The sequence below is a fragment of the Oryzias latipes genome, chromosome 24 (assembly GCF_002234675.1).
Source record: "Oryzias latipes chromosome 24, ASM223467v1".
Classification (NCBI taxonomy): domain Eukaryota; kingdom Metazoa; phylum Chordata; class Actinopteri; order Beloniformes; family Adrianichthyidae; genus Oryzias; species Oryzias latipes.
The window spans coordinates 16,180,931-16,197,638 of record NC_019882.2 but is presented as its reverse complement, the minus strand read 5'-3'; the positions used below and the strand labels follow the sequence as shown (position 1 = coordinate 16,197,638).

The window sequence follows — 16,708 nt, the reverse complement described above, 5'->3', positions numbered from 1 at the left end:
GAAATCCATGTCAGTCAATTTAGTAATAAAGGTAAAAAATATATATAGTTTTTCAGCTGGTGTACTATATTAGCTTTGCAGTAAGTTTACCTTGATGCTTTTTTTGTTAGTTTCTTCATAAAAGTTTGACATTTCAACAAAACTTCCTTTTATTTACAATTATTATTGCAATAAAGCTCCAGTCCATTTAAAAGCACAGATCAGCAGAACTTAACTTGAGCCTAAATGTGGGAAAATAAATGTTAAAAAAAAAATCTGATTTATAAATGAAAACAAAACAGCTGGAGTTGAGATTCATTTTTTTAAACCAATGATTTTCACATTTTTCAGCAACTGGATTCCTTTTAAATCTGCAATAATTTCATCAGAATTGAAGGAAGCACGTGCCTGTTTTAGACGTAGGGCTTCTGTTTCATTCATTTTCAAACGACAGTCATTAAAACAAAAACAAACAAAAAAAATAGTAAATTTAAAACCAGAATAAAATACATCAAAATCATTCAGACTGAGTTCTTCAGTTTTTTGCACTTAAAAACAGCCTTTAGTTTAAATCCAGTGTGCGTAAAAACAATAAAAGGGCTTTTTGCGCATGTGCCGTTTTTGTCTATATAAAAACATGGTCCTTCCACTGATGCCCTGCGGGTCACGGATTGTGTTTCTCGCTACCAAGTTCTTCCGTATAGTAAATTGGAGCCGATGACGCTGTTGGTGTAATCCATGAGGGCCGCGTCCGTCTGCGACATTTGGATCTGATCGTGTAGTCCCATCGGCGGACTCGGAGACAAGTCCTCCAGCTCCTCTGTGGAGGACAGATGGTTCACCTGCTGCGGGGTCGCCGTCATGGCGTCGCCTGACCCGCCCTGTCGGTTCCCGGTGTTGTTGGAGCCGCATGAATCAGTCCGGGATCCTTTGGCGTTTTTAGACAGCACGGGAGAAACGGAGGAAGAGCGTCCGGTAGTCGCGCTCGCAGCTCCTCCGCCGCTGTCGTGCTGCGGCTGCTGCGCGGCCTTATCCTTGGCCTGCCGCTTCAGCTTATACCGGTGGTTCTGAAACCAGATCTTCACCTGGTTCGGGGTGAGGTGGATCAGCCCGGCCAGGTGTTCCCTCTCCGGGGCGGAAAGGTACTTCTGCTGCTTGAAGCGGCGCTCTAGTTCGTACACCTGCGCCTGCGAGAAGAGCACGCGCCGCTTCCGGCGCGGCGCTGCGTGGAGGGTCACCACGGATTTGGCGCTGGAGTCCATCCCGGCCAGGCCGCCCACCATCCCGGACATATTCATCCCGGCGGAGGCGCCCATATACCTGGAAACTTCATTAGAAAAAAATATGCAGCATTTATTTCGATTTCAATTTTATTAAGATGCTGAAATGATCAATTCCTGCAAAATAAATACAGTTTTTACAACTTTTATTTTTTTTTAAACGTCGCTTTAATTCTTTTTAACGAATAAAGAAATCAATTATTTTTCTTTTACTTTTTTTTACATTTAAAAAATAAATTAAGTCATTAGTTAATTTTTAAATCAATATAAATTGAGGGTGGGGAGGGAGGGGGGATCTTAGAAGGCCTGAATTGGCTATTTGCTTGACACCAACCAACAGCAATAAATCCGATTTGACGTGTTTTGCTGCAGAATGCTGGTTCAGGTTAAAATGTTCGTTCGCAGTTGAACTTTGGGGGAAGTTCCTCTTACTTGTCGGGTATCTGGGCTCTGGGTTGCTGTACCACGCAGTCGTCGCCCCTCCACTCCTCACCGTCTCCTGGTATGTCGGCAGGTCCCCCACATTGCTGATGCCCCCGTTGCAGAAACCGCTGACCGCCCCGGAGAACTGGGGTACCCCGTGGGGCATGTGATAGGGCGCGCCCGGACCCAGAGCCGCTGAGGAGGAGCAGGAGGATGAGGAGGAGGACAGGTGATGGTGGTGATGCAGATGAGACTGCTGATGCTGCTGCTGCTGCTGGGAGACCTGTGGCTGCCTGTAGGCGCCCAGCGGCGCTCCCAGGGCCCCCGCCGTGGGGTCCATCCCTCCGAACCTGCGGTAACTGTCCTCCATCGGGCTCAAGATGTCTGTAACAGAGAAGGGAGTGGAGTTCTTTGGGCTCAAGGACATGGTGCGGCCACCCCGTGCCCTCCGGTGCGTCCGTGTCCTTTGCTGCGTCTGGATGGATGCGTCTCTAAAGTGGAGTTCTGCCTAAGCCCCCCCTCCCTCCTGCCGGCTTGTTGCTTCCTCCGTCACGCTGATAAGAAATCCTGCTGATCGGCAGGAACAGACCAGCTGCCCCCATCCCGCTGGACCAACGCGGAGGGGCGGAGCGACGCGGACAGCAGCCAACAATAACCAGGAGGCATCAGACCTGCTGTATGCTGATCAAGTTTGGCCCCCAAAACTTCCTAATTGATGCAATAAAAATGCGCATGTGTAATCCAGGTCCTTCTCAGACTGAGGTTGTGTTTATTTTATTGTTTTTAGCTTCCATCTCCAACTACACATTAATATCACTTATAAAGTGTAATTTTGTATAGTTTTTTGGTTTAGATTTAGTTTTTTCCCTGACTGTTAAGCCTACGAAACACATTTTTTGTAAAGAATTTATTGTTGTGCTAAAAATTTGTTTTTGTCGATTTTTTTTTCACATATTTTAAGCAGATGTTTATTTCTTAAATAACTTGTAAATAATCTGAAAAACCTAAACTTCGATTTAAAAAAATGAAAAACGAAATTTGATCAACTTTTCCACATTATTTTATTCATTATTTTTCATAATAGTTTTTTTATGGTGGAAAAACTGACTTTGGATTATTAAATAAGTTAATTGCATCTGCAGATAAAGGGATTTATTCTAACACACTGGAAAAAGTGATATTTGTCTGGTTTCTGATTTCTTCTTCTGTTTTTACGCATTGGTCAAAACTTCCTCTGGACCATTAAAACTGCGCACAGGCCGAGCAGCCAATCACCTGCTGACCCGCAGGATCACGTTCCTACACGCTCTCTTTGTAGTGTCCCGATGGGACAAACTGTTGTTTTCAACGAATCACTGCTGAAGAGACCATCTGGTACTGCGTCCAGCTGGTGCTGCTGTGGGCTGGAGGTGAGGTGGCCACATCCCTGACCCAGAGGAGCAGAAGCACTTTAACTGAAGGCCCTGAAAGAAACCGAAGGCTTCATTGTTCCCAAATGCAGCCCAAATCATCCCCATCACAATTCGCTGTCCTCACACAAACTTGCTCAAATTTCATCCACAAAGATATGTTTTAAAACAAAAAGTTAAATCTAGGGGTACTTTTTTTCAACCCGGTTTTCTACAAATAAAATATTATTTACAAAAGGAATAACCTGCCCTTTAGTTTGTAGTCAATTAAACCCCAATTTAATCTGAAATCTGTTCAATGTCTTAGTTGATTCTTTAAATAAATTGCAAAAAAATTCAAACTTTTAGGATAATGCATCACAAAAAATGTATTCGTTTAATTGCTGATGGTCAGTTTGACGTGGTTGTTTTTCAAATGACAACCAAAAAGCTAAAGAACAAAGAAGAGGAGTTGTGAACAGTGGTAAATGTGAAAAGGCATTTTAAACATTGAACTGCATCTGTATAGATTTACCTTGTGTTTTATATTTCAGAATGTATTCTTTGGAGAAATATATATTTATATGAGTTGTTTCTGTGTCTGCATGAGAAATTCTACTTGGTCTCATCATTTAATTAAAAGTTCTTTAGATATTTTTTCTTTTGTGTTGATTTCACATTTTAGTTCTGGGTTATGATGTGAACCTTTTTTGTTGTTTATTTTTAACTTGAAAAAAACTCTTATTGATTTTTTTTTTTTAATTGGAGTTCATTTTTTTTTCTTTTGGTGTCTAAACTAATGTTCTCAAAAAACAACCATATAGACCTTGTATTACTGGAATGTGCTGCCTCTAAAAATAATAGCAAAATGTATTATCTATTTATTTATTTGTTTATTTATTTATTTATATTGGTATAAAGCTATTTTTAGGAAGTCAATAATTCACAATGACATCACATTACATAACTGATTTATCTTTTTCTGTCCTCTGTTTCTTTGAATCTTTGGAATTTTGAATAACTGTAAAGATAATAAAAGTCCTATTAATTGCCATCTTTACTCAACATGTTTGTAATATTGTATGTATTCTTTTAGAGTGGTCAATCAAGAGAAATGCCATTTACATTGAATACAAAAAAACACAAGCTAATTGTCCAATGTTTTCTTTGATTATTTTGTTATATTTTATTAGTTTCCCCTGTTAATACACACGTTAATAATAATGATAATAATAGTAATAATAATAATAATAAAATAAATGTTAAAAATAAAACTCATATTTAGGGAGTTTTGAGGAGTACTTAGGAGTTCATAAACTTTATTTCCTCAGGACAAAACACCATTTCAAACTCTGTGATCAAACCTGAAACTTTCAAAACCCTACTTTTGCTGATGTTTTGCTTTTCTCCAGGGCTTCCCATGAGCACACGTGATGTCCACTCAGATCTCTCACCGAGGCTAAACGCGGGGAAGACACTTAACTACAACCTTTATTTGTGTGGATTTTGTTCATACCAAACACCCCCCTCCCCATCACATCCTCCACTTATAACATTTCCTGCCTTCTCGATTTCTTTCATTCTGTCTCTCTGCAGACTCCAGGTCTCCGCTCTGTACATCTCCCCTCAGTGTAATCCTTGGCTCTTTGGAGGGACATTAGGCCAAGCAGATGGGGCCCCTGACCACCTCTTGAAAAAGGCAGCTCATTCTAACATGTGGGGGGGGGGCTTATTGTTATAAACCACCTGGCTCCTGAAACAGAAAAATCAGGCCACTAATAGCTCCACATGGACTAGAACACTGCCTCTGCATGGACTGTATTTCTTAAAAGAACCAGAGCCAGCCTTCCTGCTCTTCTATGCTTCAGAATCAAAATCTGATATATTCCTCCTAATAAATCCAACAGATTGAGAAAAAACAGGTAAATATTGGGTTTGCATAACATTTCCGGGGTGGATTGTCCTTTTGTTTTGTTTTTTCTTAGCATATCTTCTGATATTTGCTTCTCCAGCAGCATTTTTTTTTCTCGGCTAAGATTTCAATGCACTCACGCGAAGGTCAAAGGTCACGCGTCCAGAAGTGGTCTTCAGATGTCCTGAGGCGTGACCGTGAGCAGGTTGATACAGGTCGACGCGCATGGCTGTTTTCTCAGGAGGGTGAGTAAGGGCGGAGAAAGTAGAGGTCTCCACAAAGCTCCAAAACGCCACCGCCAGGACAAATGTTTGTCGAATTCCTTTGTGGGGGAAATTTGACACATAAAACAGTTCAAAGAAGATTACATTTTTTCTTGGTCTGTTTTTCAAAATGAAAGCTGAAGTGCAATTTATGACTTCAACATAAAAAATAAAATGAAAAATATTTGGCAAAAATTACAGAGTTTGAAATAGAAAAGGGAAATTTCCTGAGGAAAAAGTCACTCAGTGAATTACAAGACTTTTTCTGGAGCAGCATGATGACATGTAAGAAGGCTTTAGTGGGGCTTTTACTGTTGAAACATGAAAAGAAAGTGTTTATAAAAAAAAACCTACTTTTTGAATCTGTTCCTGCTTTTAACAGAAGGAATTTGACTGGTGTCATAACAAAAGTGAAGGGAATTTGAATGGAGTCATTTTTATTTTTTTTTACATTTTGTGCAAGACTGACACTAACCTAATGTAAAAAGAACAACAAATCTACACATAAGAGTTTTTAGCCATTAAATTCCTTGGATAAAGAGAAAAAACTGCTTTAAAAAGATTTTCTTTTCTATGGTGAGTTTAATATAACATTTGTTCATGTCTCTCAAAAAAGAGATTTTGTCCCCTGGTAAAATAAAGGTTAGAGTGTTTTCTCAATCATCTTCTTTGCCTTTTAGCTGAGCCTATGGGGTTCGCCACAGCGAGTCATCTGCCTGTGATCTTATCCGCTGCATCTCAAACTAACCACACTCATGTCCCCCTTTAATACAGCCTTCCTGACAAAACCCTCAGCATTTACCTGAACTTGGGACCAGTGCACAAATGTAGTGATTTTTGCCCTTTTGTGGTTCCTTCAGATATTAGGAAGAAATTTAAAGAACACTACTCCAAAAAAAAATTGTTTTTTTGTTTTTTTGATATTCTTGTGGCATTTTTATCCTGATGGAGGACAGATAACAAAATGAAAACTAAAACACTGTTTCTAAGTATTTCTTTTTTGGAATCGTGGTGAATCACGAGCTTATTAAAAAATGCTGTATGAAAAATATTGCAATTGTTTGTGCAGCATTAGTAGTAGGGGGGGGGGGGGGGGGGGGGGGGGCACAAGCTCCCTACACTGCTCCATTCTGATGCATCCACTTGCAGACAATCTGGATCTAAACTGTACGGCTGGGTAGCTTCAGTATTGGTCGGCACTTTTGTTGCCCCGGTAATGTTAGGTTGGGGGTGTGAGGAGCTGTAAGCTAGTGGGAGAGAATGTAAACAAAGGGATAATGGGAAATGATTGCGGGCTCACTCTGCGTCAACAGTTCAGCCCACAATTTAGAGGCGATTTTCTAATGAACTACTGTCACTCTGCAGAAACTATGTCCTAAAAAACTAACGTTTTTTTTGTCTTGTCATTAAAAGACCACTAATATTTTAACAATAAATCAAAAGACTGTTGGAGTGAGACTTTACTAGGTTGGCAGGAGTTCACAAAACTGAACAACAAAAAGAAAACATCAATAAACTACACATGAGAAAAAAAAAAGTCTTGTAAAAATTAATGTGATATACCAAAAAGGCTTAAAGGTTAACCAGATACAAGTCTTCTTAAAAAATACTGACTGTAGGTTTTTTAGACAACATTTATAAGATGTCTAAATTAATGCAACTTTTTGTAAATTCATTTCAAAAGTAAAGAAATGCCGGTAAACTTTTTTTTTGTTTTTTCCATGCTGTCTTAGCCACAATAAAAGAACTATGCGTGACCATACAGGCTGGAAACCTGTAGCTGTGGAAAGACAGTTTTGAACAAACATGTTGAATGAAAGAAAACTCTTTGACTTCTGAACAGCTGCAGGGACGAGTGAAGTAAAGAAGAGCACAGAAAAACCAAAAAGTATTTCTGTTTACACGCAATTATGCTCTTCTATATGAATGCATTAAAACAGGTTGCAGGTTGGGCCAGGGTGTGTCACGTGATCTGATTCACCTGGTCATGGTGAAATACTGAGCTGAGGGACCTTTAAGCAGGTGAACCTGAGTGTGTTGATGATCTCTGTGAATCAGGTCAGTGGTTGCTTTTTTTCAAGTCCCCCCAAAAATTGTAAATTTTGTGCCTAAATGATAAAGCAAAATAGTCAAACAAAAGAAATATCTACAGGTGAGGGCTGACTGATTAGGAAAATCTATTTTATTTAAACAACTTAAAAACTGTTTGAAAGACTAAATTAACATATTTACTCTTTATATTATTTAGTTTGTTAAATCTCAGTTTCAATTCTCCTTTTAAAATAACTCCAAACTTTGTCTTTTGATTAAATGCATTTGAACTTTGATATCCATAACAGTCATTAAAATGTTCAGGGCTCCTTCCACTTTAATTGCAACAATAATAATTTAAAATACTGACATGCACAATAATTTCTTATATAAGAAATGTGCAGAATTCTACGTTCATCAGGCCAATGCTGGACAAGTAAAAAAATAACAAGCATAGTGTTTTCACGTCTTCTGCAATTCCAGCATAAAGTAAAATTGATAAAGCTGCTGCTGACATCTGCTGGATGGATTAGGAATAGCAATATAGATGTTGGCTGCCTGTTTGTTAATGCTGTTAACTTAAAGTAAAGACCAAGAACGACATTCATTCATTGTGGAGAAAGACAAAATTCACATAAATGAATGTTATAACACTTACAATCACTGCATTTGAAGCTTAGAAGTAAATCTAAACTCTAAAATGTTTAACTTTTTGAAAAGGGAATTATTCCAAATGTGCTACAGTATAACTATTTCCAAATCTTAACAAAACGTCCTTTGAATTTTAACTTTAACTAATAGTCAATAGTATTAAGAATTATTATGGCAATATTTTAGCATCAAATTCTAATGAAAAACAATTGTCACTTTTTCAATAAATATAGGCCTACTCCACTTAAAATAATGTCCAGTGCCAATAAAATCTCACTGAAGTAGGTTCAAGATTGCTCTCTGTTAAAAATGTAGGCTGCATGACTTGAAGTCCACTTTTAGAATAATACTATGACACACCAAACTCTGCTTTCAGATCAAACGCATAAAATGCACAAAAGGATGAAAAACAAAGAGTGCTTCAGTCTCTCTCACACAGGGAAAGAAAAAAATCCAGCAAATGTGTCCCCTGAACCCCAGCCTCCAGAGCTCTGTTTTTTTAATGAGGACTCGTGTGTTGCCTTTGACTGAAGGAACAGAGATCTCTGCTCTCTACCGCCTCTTGGTTCAAAGAAATAAACCAAATGTCAAACTAGAACATTGACTCACATTTGCAATCCATCGCAGCACAATGTTGCAAATATCAGGCGAGCTATAAAAAAATTCTAAAAGCAGTCCAGAGTAATATGTTACCGCAAGAGATGCAGAGATTTCATCCTTCTCCCATGAAAACTCAGATCCGATACATTTTAAAAGCAGCAAAAAAGACAATCTTCACACTCAATGGGACTTCTGCAAGATCCTTGATGATAAAAATGATTAGTGGTTGGTTATATCTAATGTATGGACGTCACATGCATTCAGTGACTTCTAAGCAGCAGATCAGGCTCTCATGACAGAGGTATATAGGTGAATGACAGCAGGTGATTACTCTCATAAAAATAAGACAGAAAAGCAAAATATGAATGAGTCTTCATATGTTTTGCTATGCTGTTTCGACAGTTGTCCTGCTCTATGGTGATATTGTCCCAACAAGACAGTCCTTTTTTGTAATTCTCAATAAGTTTTTAAAGTTTCAAATCTGTAAAAAAAAAAAAAAAAAAAAAAAAAAGGAAATCTCAAGACTTTGTAGTTTATGTCTAACATGTGAATGTTTCTTTTTAAGAATTTTTGGGTCACGACAAACTCAACTTGGAGTCTTCACAAGCTTTCACAAGGAAGAAAATGTTGCTGAACCTGAATATATTTTCATTACATTCCATCAAAATAATTGGCTATAAGGATACAAAATAGGGAAACTTAATCAAGCATTGATTGCCTTGTTGACTTTAAAGAGTAATTTTACTGTATGGACTAGAAACGAACACAACAAGAGGAAAGGACTATTAGAATACTCACATAAGTCATGGTAAGACAAAAAGGGAATCAATTTTGTGAAGCAAATTGTAAACCTTCCATAACACCTAAAGAGAGAAAAAAGGCCTTTGTGTGCAAAATCCTGACTCATAAGTAAATGCACCTTAAGGACATTTTACTATTTTAATCAACAGTGGGTTTGAATTAGTACTTTTTCTTAACGCCAGAATGCTTTAAAACATTCTTTCACACAACATATAATGTCACAGTTTGGAAGTAAAGAAACATTTCTGCATTTTTAGTTAAACACTCAGAGAAAGAAGGATTTAAATTTAATTTAACAGGGGACAATTAAGAAAAAAACTCAGTATAAACTCAGCCACAGCAATGCCCTAAAAATTCATTAGAACAAAGCTTTTACTTTGAAAGATTGGAACAGCATTAGCAGCTAAAATAACTTTAATAACGGTAAAATCAAACAAACAATTTTTATTTTTTACTTCTTTTGAGGAAACTGAAAATAACCATTACCTTTATTTAAAAAAAGTAAAAGTAATAGATGTTGAAGCTGCCTCACACTTACACAGTTGGTGATAACGTGCAGCAACAAAACATTGTGGGAGAGTTTCATCTCCTCCTTTTCATAAGGATGGTTCGGTGTTTCCAAAAAAAGGGAAGCATCTTTTCTTTACAACTGAAAGGATTCCACAGGCTCTCATCGTGGCTGCCAGTTTAAATATTTCCGGGTCATTTCACTCACTTAGGAGATTTTCTATGCAATAAAAAAAGAAGAAACAGTGTACGCTAATCCCCAGTTTCTAAAGAGTTACAAAAAAGGCTCATTATAAAATCCCCATCACTGTTCGGATTCCCTGCGAGACAGTTTTCTGTAAGAAAAAGCAAGTTCATTTATCTTTTTTTAATCCATCAGAGATTTTCCTCCAAGAAAAAAAACAATACATTCAGCAGTCAAATGGTCTGAAAGTTACTATTGTTGAGGGATTTCTTTTTTTTCTTCTTCTAAATAAATTTGCCCCCTGTTATTCTTGCAATTTTACTGCGCAATATTCACCCCAAAAATTGCCAAAAGCAATGATTTGTTTCCATGATTTGCACAATTTGCCATCACACAACTTTTATTTACACTTAAATATATCCACTTCATAAAAACCAACTCACAGCTAAAAATAAGTTAATAAAATTCACAGGAGAGACAAAAGTTGTCATACATTTTCTTATTTAGCAGCAAGCAAACAACAACAATATAAGCTTTTTTTAAATAGTTCTTGGCTTCATCAAACTTCAGTTTTAGTAGTATTATGCATCAAAGTCAGGACAAAATATGCTTTTCTTGAATAGTTTAAATTAAAACACATTAAACACAAACATCTTTCTTTGGAAGGAAGAATTTCAGATTTTTAATCAAATTATTTTTACAGCTTTTTGGCCCACAGGAAGAGTATTCAGAGATTGAGTTTTGAGATTAAGATATTTTTTTTCTAACCCATGAAGCGTTTAATATCTGAGGACGAGTCTTTTAATTTTGAAACATTTTTAGAAACGTCTCCATCAGTCTCAGAGCTCACCAGCTCCAGTGGTACATGTGCGCCAGATGCTGCGCCCCGAAGGGCTGCTGCGGCAGTCCGGGGTGCTCCGGTCCATAGGCGGCATGCAGCAGCGGGGAGTATGCGCAGATCGGCATACTACTGATCCCACACCTCAGCGCCACCTCCAGGTCTTGACCTGTGATCTGCTCGCAGGGCTTGGCGTCCTGCATCAGGACCGGGATGGCTATGCGCGTGGAGGGCAGCAGCTGCAGCGCCTCTCGTCTGCGCTCGGCGCGGGCTCGCTTCATCTTGTAACGGTGGTTCTGGAACCAGATCTTCACTTGGTTCGGAGTGAGGCGTATCAGCCCAGCCAGGTGTTCCCTTTCCGGGACGGACAGGTAACGCTGCTGACGGAAGCGCCGTTCTAACTCGAACGTCTGCGCTTTGGAGAAGAGCACGCGCCTCTTCCTGCGGTTCTTCTGCGCCTCTAGACCGTCTGCGGACCGGGACACATCCGTGGACAGGCGGGAAAATGTAGATCCGGTACTGGAATCGGAGGACAAACTATGTACTGTCAGGGGAAAAAAGTAATCGAATTACTCTAGAACTTTCTTTAAAAGAAAGGCAAAAAACTGTAACGTTTTGCGAGCTCTGCAGGAAATTAAGAGTTTAAACAACACAACTGACTCATATGATAATTAGATCGCAAAGGCTTCATCTAAAAAAAATTGTATGAATAATATGTCCAATGATATGATAGGGCTTTTACTAAACCCGAAATATAGGCCATAACCCAAAACCTGGATTCCGACCACAATTTACGCAAAAACATCTTCTCGTTTAACGAGTTTCCTCAATTTAATTCTAAGTTTATTAAATGATTTTTATTTAGATATAAAAAGTTTATTGGGCTAAATACTAAACATGTCATTTGTAAATAAAACCAGGTACCGTGATTTGGGCGGTTCCATCTGTTCAAACTTCCAGCGCCGCGCTCACGCCAACTCCGGCCGCTGAATTCTCGTTTCTCTCCGTTTCCTGAGCCTAGAACCTCCATCACTGCATCCCTAGAATTTTCATCCACGGTTCTCGTTCCGTTTCTTCCGGTTGGGTCAGGAAGATCTAGGATATCCCGCACAGAGAACCCTGTCCGCGCGTTGGTTCCGGATGGCATGGCGCAAAAGTACAGATATCTGGAGAGAAGTCAGGCAAGCAGTTCCAGAGATGTGGGTCAATACCTCACACTGTTAAAGCAGTGTGAAGCGGGTTTGGTTCCATAGGTGCTGCTTAGGGGAGCGGGAGCCTGGAACTGCGTGAGAGGGCCACCCAGAGGGCAAAGAACGCGCTCGGATGATGACATTCTGACCACGACTCCTCGCTTATTTAACGACTTTCACGTCACTGAAAACGGTGGAGGCGGGTCCAGGGAGTCAAGTGAGGGTGAGAGAAAAAAAAGACTTGGAGCAGAGCATTAAGAGAGATTTTGAGGCCTGTTTAATGATAAGAGTGAACGAGGGATGCTTTTAAATCCTTTGAAAGCACTAATCCGCTTGCAGAAGAAGTAAAAGATGCTGTTTCTGAACAAGATGTGGACAAAAGACTGACGGCTGACCAAAGACCGAAGGTTCTTCTTGTATCTGAAAATCAATGGCAGATTTAGTTTAACTTGTTTGTCAACTTTTACTAAAAATATTAACTTAAGATCTAAAAAACTAAAATAAACTTAAGAAAGTTAAATAAGTTTATAGTTGTAATGATGCTAATCTTTCTATTTTGATGGATTTAAAAAAGGCCATCACAGAAAAGCAGTGTTGTTATTATTATTATTTTTTATTGGTCTTTAAATTTGAAGCAACATTGTAGAAAATCAGAATGTTAAACAAAAATATTAGCTCTTTAAACAGTAAAGACTTTAAAACTTGAATCTTGTTGAAAAACCTAGAAAAAACACATTTGAAGTGGGTTAAACAAAAACAATGAAAAATGCTAAATATTTAATATGACAGTGGTTTTTAACTGTTGATGTTACTTATAATATAAAGCTTGTCTGTTTTATCCAAACGACTCATTTCAACTCATCCTATAGATGAAACAGATCAAACTGCTTCAGAATAGATGGTTTTCAGCAAATTTTGCCATGAAGATAACTGATCAAGTTTGTGCTTTTCTTCTAGAGTCCAGATTTCTCTCACAGAATATGCATCTATCAAACCTGATATGAAACTTTTTTAGCTGGTTTTGGTGTCACGAACATGCTCTGCTTTTTCTAAAGGCATGGCCGGTTTCATAGACTCTGAGAAGACAAACAAAATTAAATGTGATTGAATAAAAACTCCCCCATAAAGTGCAACTCTGCCAGCAGCTGAACCAAGTGGATGGAAAATAATGAGACAGACCATGAAAAATCTTTTTTTTTTTAATTGTAACACAATTACATTTTTTGGGGGAAAAACACAGCAACTAATGTACGTGACTTCTTGGTTCTTCTGTTAGCGGACACGGGTTGTGCTTTTTCACATACCTGACATGTTTTGACGGACAGTCTTCATCAGATGGCAGTGTGTGATGTATATAAAAACAGTTGATTGTGACTGAGACGGAGTCACCTGTCAAACGTTGACAGGCGACTCCGCCCCTTGATGTCCTTTTTCTTCTGGAGGATGTTGCTCCAGGTATGAGAGAGCAGGAAGGCCCCCTCATCCCAGTTCATGGAAGTGTGGGCTTGCTTTGGTATCTCCACCGCCTCCAATCCAACTGCGGTGTCTGTTGTCTTCAGTGGGGAGGACTTTGGCCTTTTCCCAGTCCATCATATGGTTTTCTTGCTTGCAGTGGTCTGTTATTCCTGCTCTCTCATGCCAAAAAAGCTAATTTATTAATTTTTTTTGTACAAAGGTCATCCCACCTTGACTTTAAAGTTCACCTTAAAAGTATTTGCTTTAGTCACTTCGAAAACCGTCTCTTTCGGAATTCCATCACCTTGAAAGAAAAATACAAGATGAGATTTTAGTTTAAATTAGTCCCTGGTTCTGTTGCTTTCTTCAGTCGATGATTATTTATGGGAAATGATTTATGGTAAGATAAGATTTTAAGGCACATATGGAAAAATCTCTAGCAACTTACATTAAAAATAAAAGTGAGGAATGTTTAACGCAAAAGGGATTTTTGTTGGAAAAAGGGGACAAAGAAAAAAAACAGTCTATAAAGAATGAGATGATGGTGTTTCTCAAATTCTGTCAAAAGGGGTCTTATCCAAAAATAGTCCCATTGATAATCCAAGTCTTTTTTTAAAATAAAAATATAGTTTTTGTTTTTTAAATTTGAAAATTTCTAGGGTGGAAACTGCATCATTCCTTTTTTATTTCCTTAAAAGTTTGGGTCAAACCTTAGTTAAAGGTAGCCATACATAGCATGTGTATGTGTGTGTGTGAGTGCACATGTGTGTGCATGTGTCAGTGTAGGACACCCTGCTGGGTGGTCAAACTCGACAAACAATTATAGAACGAGCTGAAAAGACACAAAGACCTCACAGCCCCCCGTTTATTCTCCTCAAATACTCTATAATGGACTCACATACACAGTGGACACACACAGACTTGGAGACAAACCTACACACACACATAAACACACTTAAAAATACATATGAGGCCTCTGGGAGTTGTCATGGTTTTCAGACATCTACTTAATAGTGTGTCCCTCTTTATTCATCACACACCATCCGTTAAAGATGATGATTGTCTTTTCTTTTTTTTTGCTTTGCTGATGTAAGTTTTTCTTCCTCCTCTTTGTGTTTCTTCTGTCTCCCTCTTTTTTTCTTTCACTTTTTTACATAACATTCAACCATTTTTATGTATACATAATCTGCTGTGTGTGTGCGCCCTGTAAATTTACCCTGTAAATGCGCTGTTTGCTTCCCTGCTGAACAGAACAAAAAATAAAATGCCTAACCTCACAAAGTCATGTATTTACAAAATAGTGCTTTATTTTTCTATTTCTTTATACAAGAACCCTGGAACTGTTCAACTTGTGCTCAAAATCTAAATCTATTCCTCTTCTTCCTCTTTCGGCTTCTCCTATCAGGGGTTGCCACAGTTAACAAGTCGCATGGTAAACTTGGCAATGTTTTACGCCGGATGCCCTTCCTGACGCAACCTTCTCAAACCGGGCTTGGAACCGGCACAGGGGCAGAGAAGGGAACAGGGAGCAGCCCGGAGTTGAACCCTGGTTTCACGGACGGAAGGCGCCGCAAACCAGCACGAGCTAAACCGGCTCCAGGCTAAACAGTCAAGTAAAGTTATGCATTTCCCAAAGCTTGCTCAGACAGATAGATCAGAACTTGTCTTACAGTGGGCAGGAACACACTCACATGGAGACAATTGAGTGTCTTATTGAAACCATGACACACTTTTTTATGTAAGTATGAAAATACTTTCCCTTTTGAGATGCAATGAGTGGCAAACTTCCTAAAACAAAACATCTGGAGACAGCAGTAGACAAACAGACGGCACCACCATAAGGGTGCAGTCTATCACAATATGTACAAGCTATAAACTAAAACTCATTTTTGTCACCAGCTCCTTTTCCCACAAAGTCTCACCTTCAACACATTGATGTAGTTGTACTCATGGAAAACAATGTCATCCTTGTTTATAAAATCTAAATCTATTCCAATCTTCCTTAAAATCAAAAAACAGTTTCAAGCTGACGTTACTAAAAATATGAGATCAGAGTTAAAATATTTATGATTTGTGGAGTTAATATTTATTTGATTCGTGGAGGGGAATCTCTCTTCTATTCATTTTTTGCGATTCTTTCTGCAGTTTCATAACTTTTCTCCATATGTGTTGTGTTTTTTTTTAGACTTTTTCCACAAATTATTAGTCAAGGAGAAAAGGATAAAGGCTCAGAAGTAAGTCAAATTATTTCTAAATTTGTTCATAAACTACTTGTTTTGAAAAACAAGACATAATAATACCAGATGTGGCTCTCAGAAAACCTCTTTTTGGCTCAAATAATTTACTGAGAAACTACAACAATTACAAGATAAAACACTAATTTAAGGCCGTCTTTGACCACTCATAATGCCAATTTGTGCAACTAATACATTTGTGTATTAAGCATCAATAAGACTTTTATTATTTGCAAAAAAACGTTTTTCGTCAAGGATGTGTTATTAAGAGATCATCTAACCCGAATCACTTTAACCCGAGAACCATTTGGCATTTCTAAAAACACATGAATGTACGTCTGTAAATCTTTGCATAAATACTTTTGTGTGTGAAAGATTGTTTGCCACTGTCAGACGAATTTAAAGCTTTAGAATTTTCCCTAAACAGTGACGTAGCTTCAAAAAAAAAAACTGTAAAACTGATGATCATAGTTTAGATGAACTGAAGGATCTCAGGAGTCTTGTTTGTGCAGCTTCTTATGTTTTCCTTTGGTTTTGCACATTTCAGAGCAGCTTATTTATAGATTAAATTTTTGTGGGGGGCTGTGGGGGCAGAGGTAGAGCGGTAGACCTCTGACTGGAAGTTCGCAGTTTCGGTTTCCGCCTTCCCTGCGTCTCTCTGGGCAAGGCACTGAACCCCGCATTGCTCCTGGTGGGCATAGGTTGCTGCCAGTGTGTACAATGTGTTAAGTTCTCACATATTTATTTGTTGTATTGGAATTTTGTGTGTGTGTATGTTTTGTTAAAAGTCTTTGTATTGCATCTTCAGACACATGCTGACACAGCATACAATTATGGTCATAACACATCCATTGAGTGCGTGATAGAAATCTTCAACTTCATCCTTCCCTGTCAGGGCCACAGAGGCAGACAAAGACTTTCACTCCAAACTCATGTATTTTCAGCCTCAAAGCACGCCACAAAACCGGTTTT

The 16,708-nt window shown here is 38.5% G+C and overlaps 2 protein-coding genes across 2 annotated transcripts; both read right to left on the bottom strand.

Annotated features, from left to right (window-relative positions):
• Positions 1-136: 136 nt before the first annotated feature.
• nkx2-4 (NK2 homeobox 4) lies at positions 137-2,526 on the bottom strand. The gene is made up of 2 exons (XM_004083743.4): positions 1,692-2,526; positions 137-1,306 (listed from the first exon to the last, which is right to left on the bottom strand). Exons 1-2 carry the CDS (start codon positions 2,107-2,109, stop codon positions 663-665), a joined length of 1,062 nt encoding a protein of 353 aa, XP_004083791.1. The 5' UTR covers positions 2,110-2,526; the 3' UTR covers positions 137-662.
• A 7,878-nt stretch (positions 2,527-10,404) lies between these two features.
• Positions 10,405-12,167, bottom strand: LOC105357206 (homeobox protein Nkx-2.2a). Its single transcript, XM_023952850.1, has 2 exons — positions 11,782-12,167; positions 10,405-11,401 (listed from the first exon to the last, which is right to left on the bottom strand). Exons 1-2 carry the CDS (start codon positions 12,002-12,004, stop codon positions 10,866-10,868), a joined length of 759 nt encoding a protein of 252 aa, XP_023808618.1. The 5' UTR covers positions 12,005-12,167; the 3' UTR covers positions 10,405-10,865.
• Positions 12,168-16,708: the final 4,541 nt, after the last annotated feature.

What these genes read in the sequence shown, in the direction of transcription:
- nkx2-4 (XM_004083743.4), bottom strand. Translation starts at nt 2,109, where the DNA reads ATGTCCTTGAGCCCAAAGAACTCCACTCCCTTCTCTGTTACAGACATC. An exon ending in AGAGCCCAGATACCCGACAA is followed by an intron (nt 1,307 to 1,691) that starts GTAAGAGGAACT and finishes TTTCTAATGAAG; the next exon opens with TTTCCAGGTATATGGGCGCC.
- LOC105357206 (XM_023952850.1), bottom strand. Translation starts at nt 12,004, where the DNA reads ATGCCATCCGGAACCAACGCGCGGACAGGGTTCTCTGTGCGGGATATC. An exon ending in ATGGAACCGCCCAAATCACG is followed by an intron (nt 11,402 to 11,781) that starts GTACCTGGTTTT and finishes TTCCCCTGACAG; the next exon opens with TACATAGTTTGTCCTCCGAT.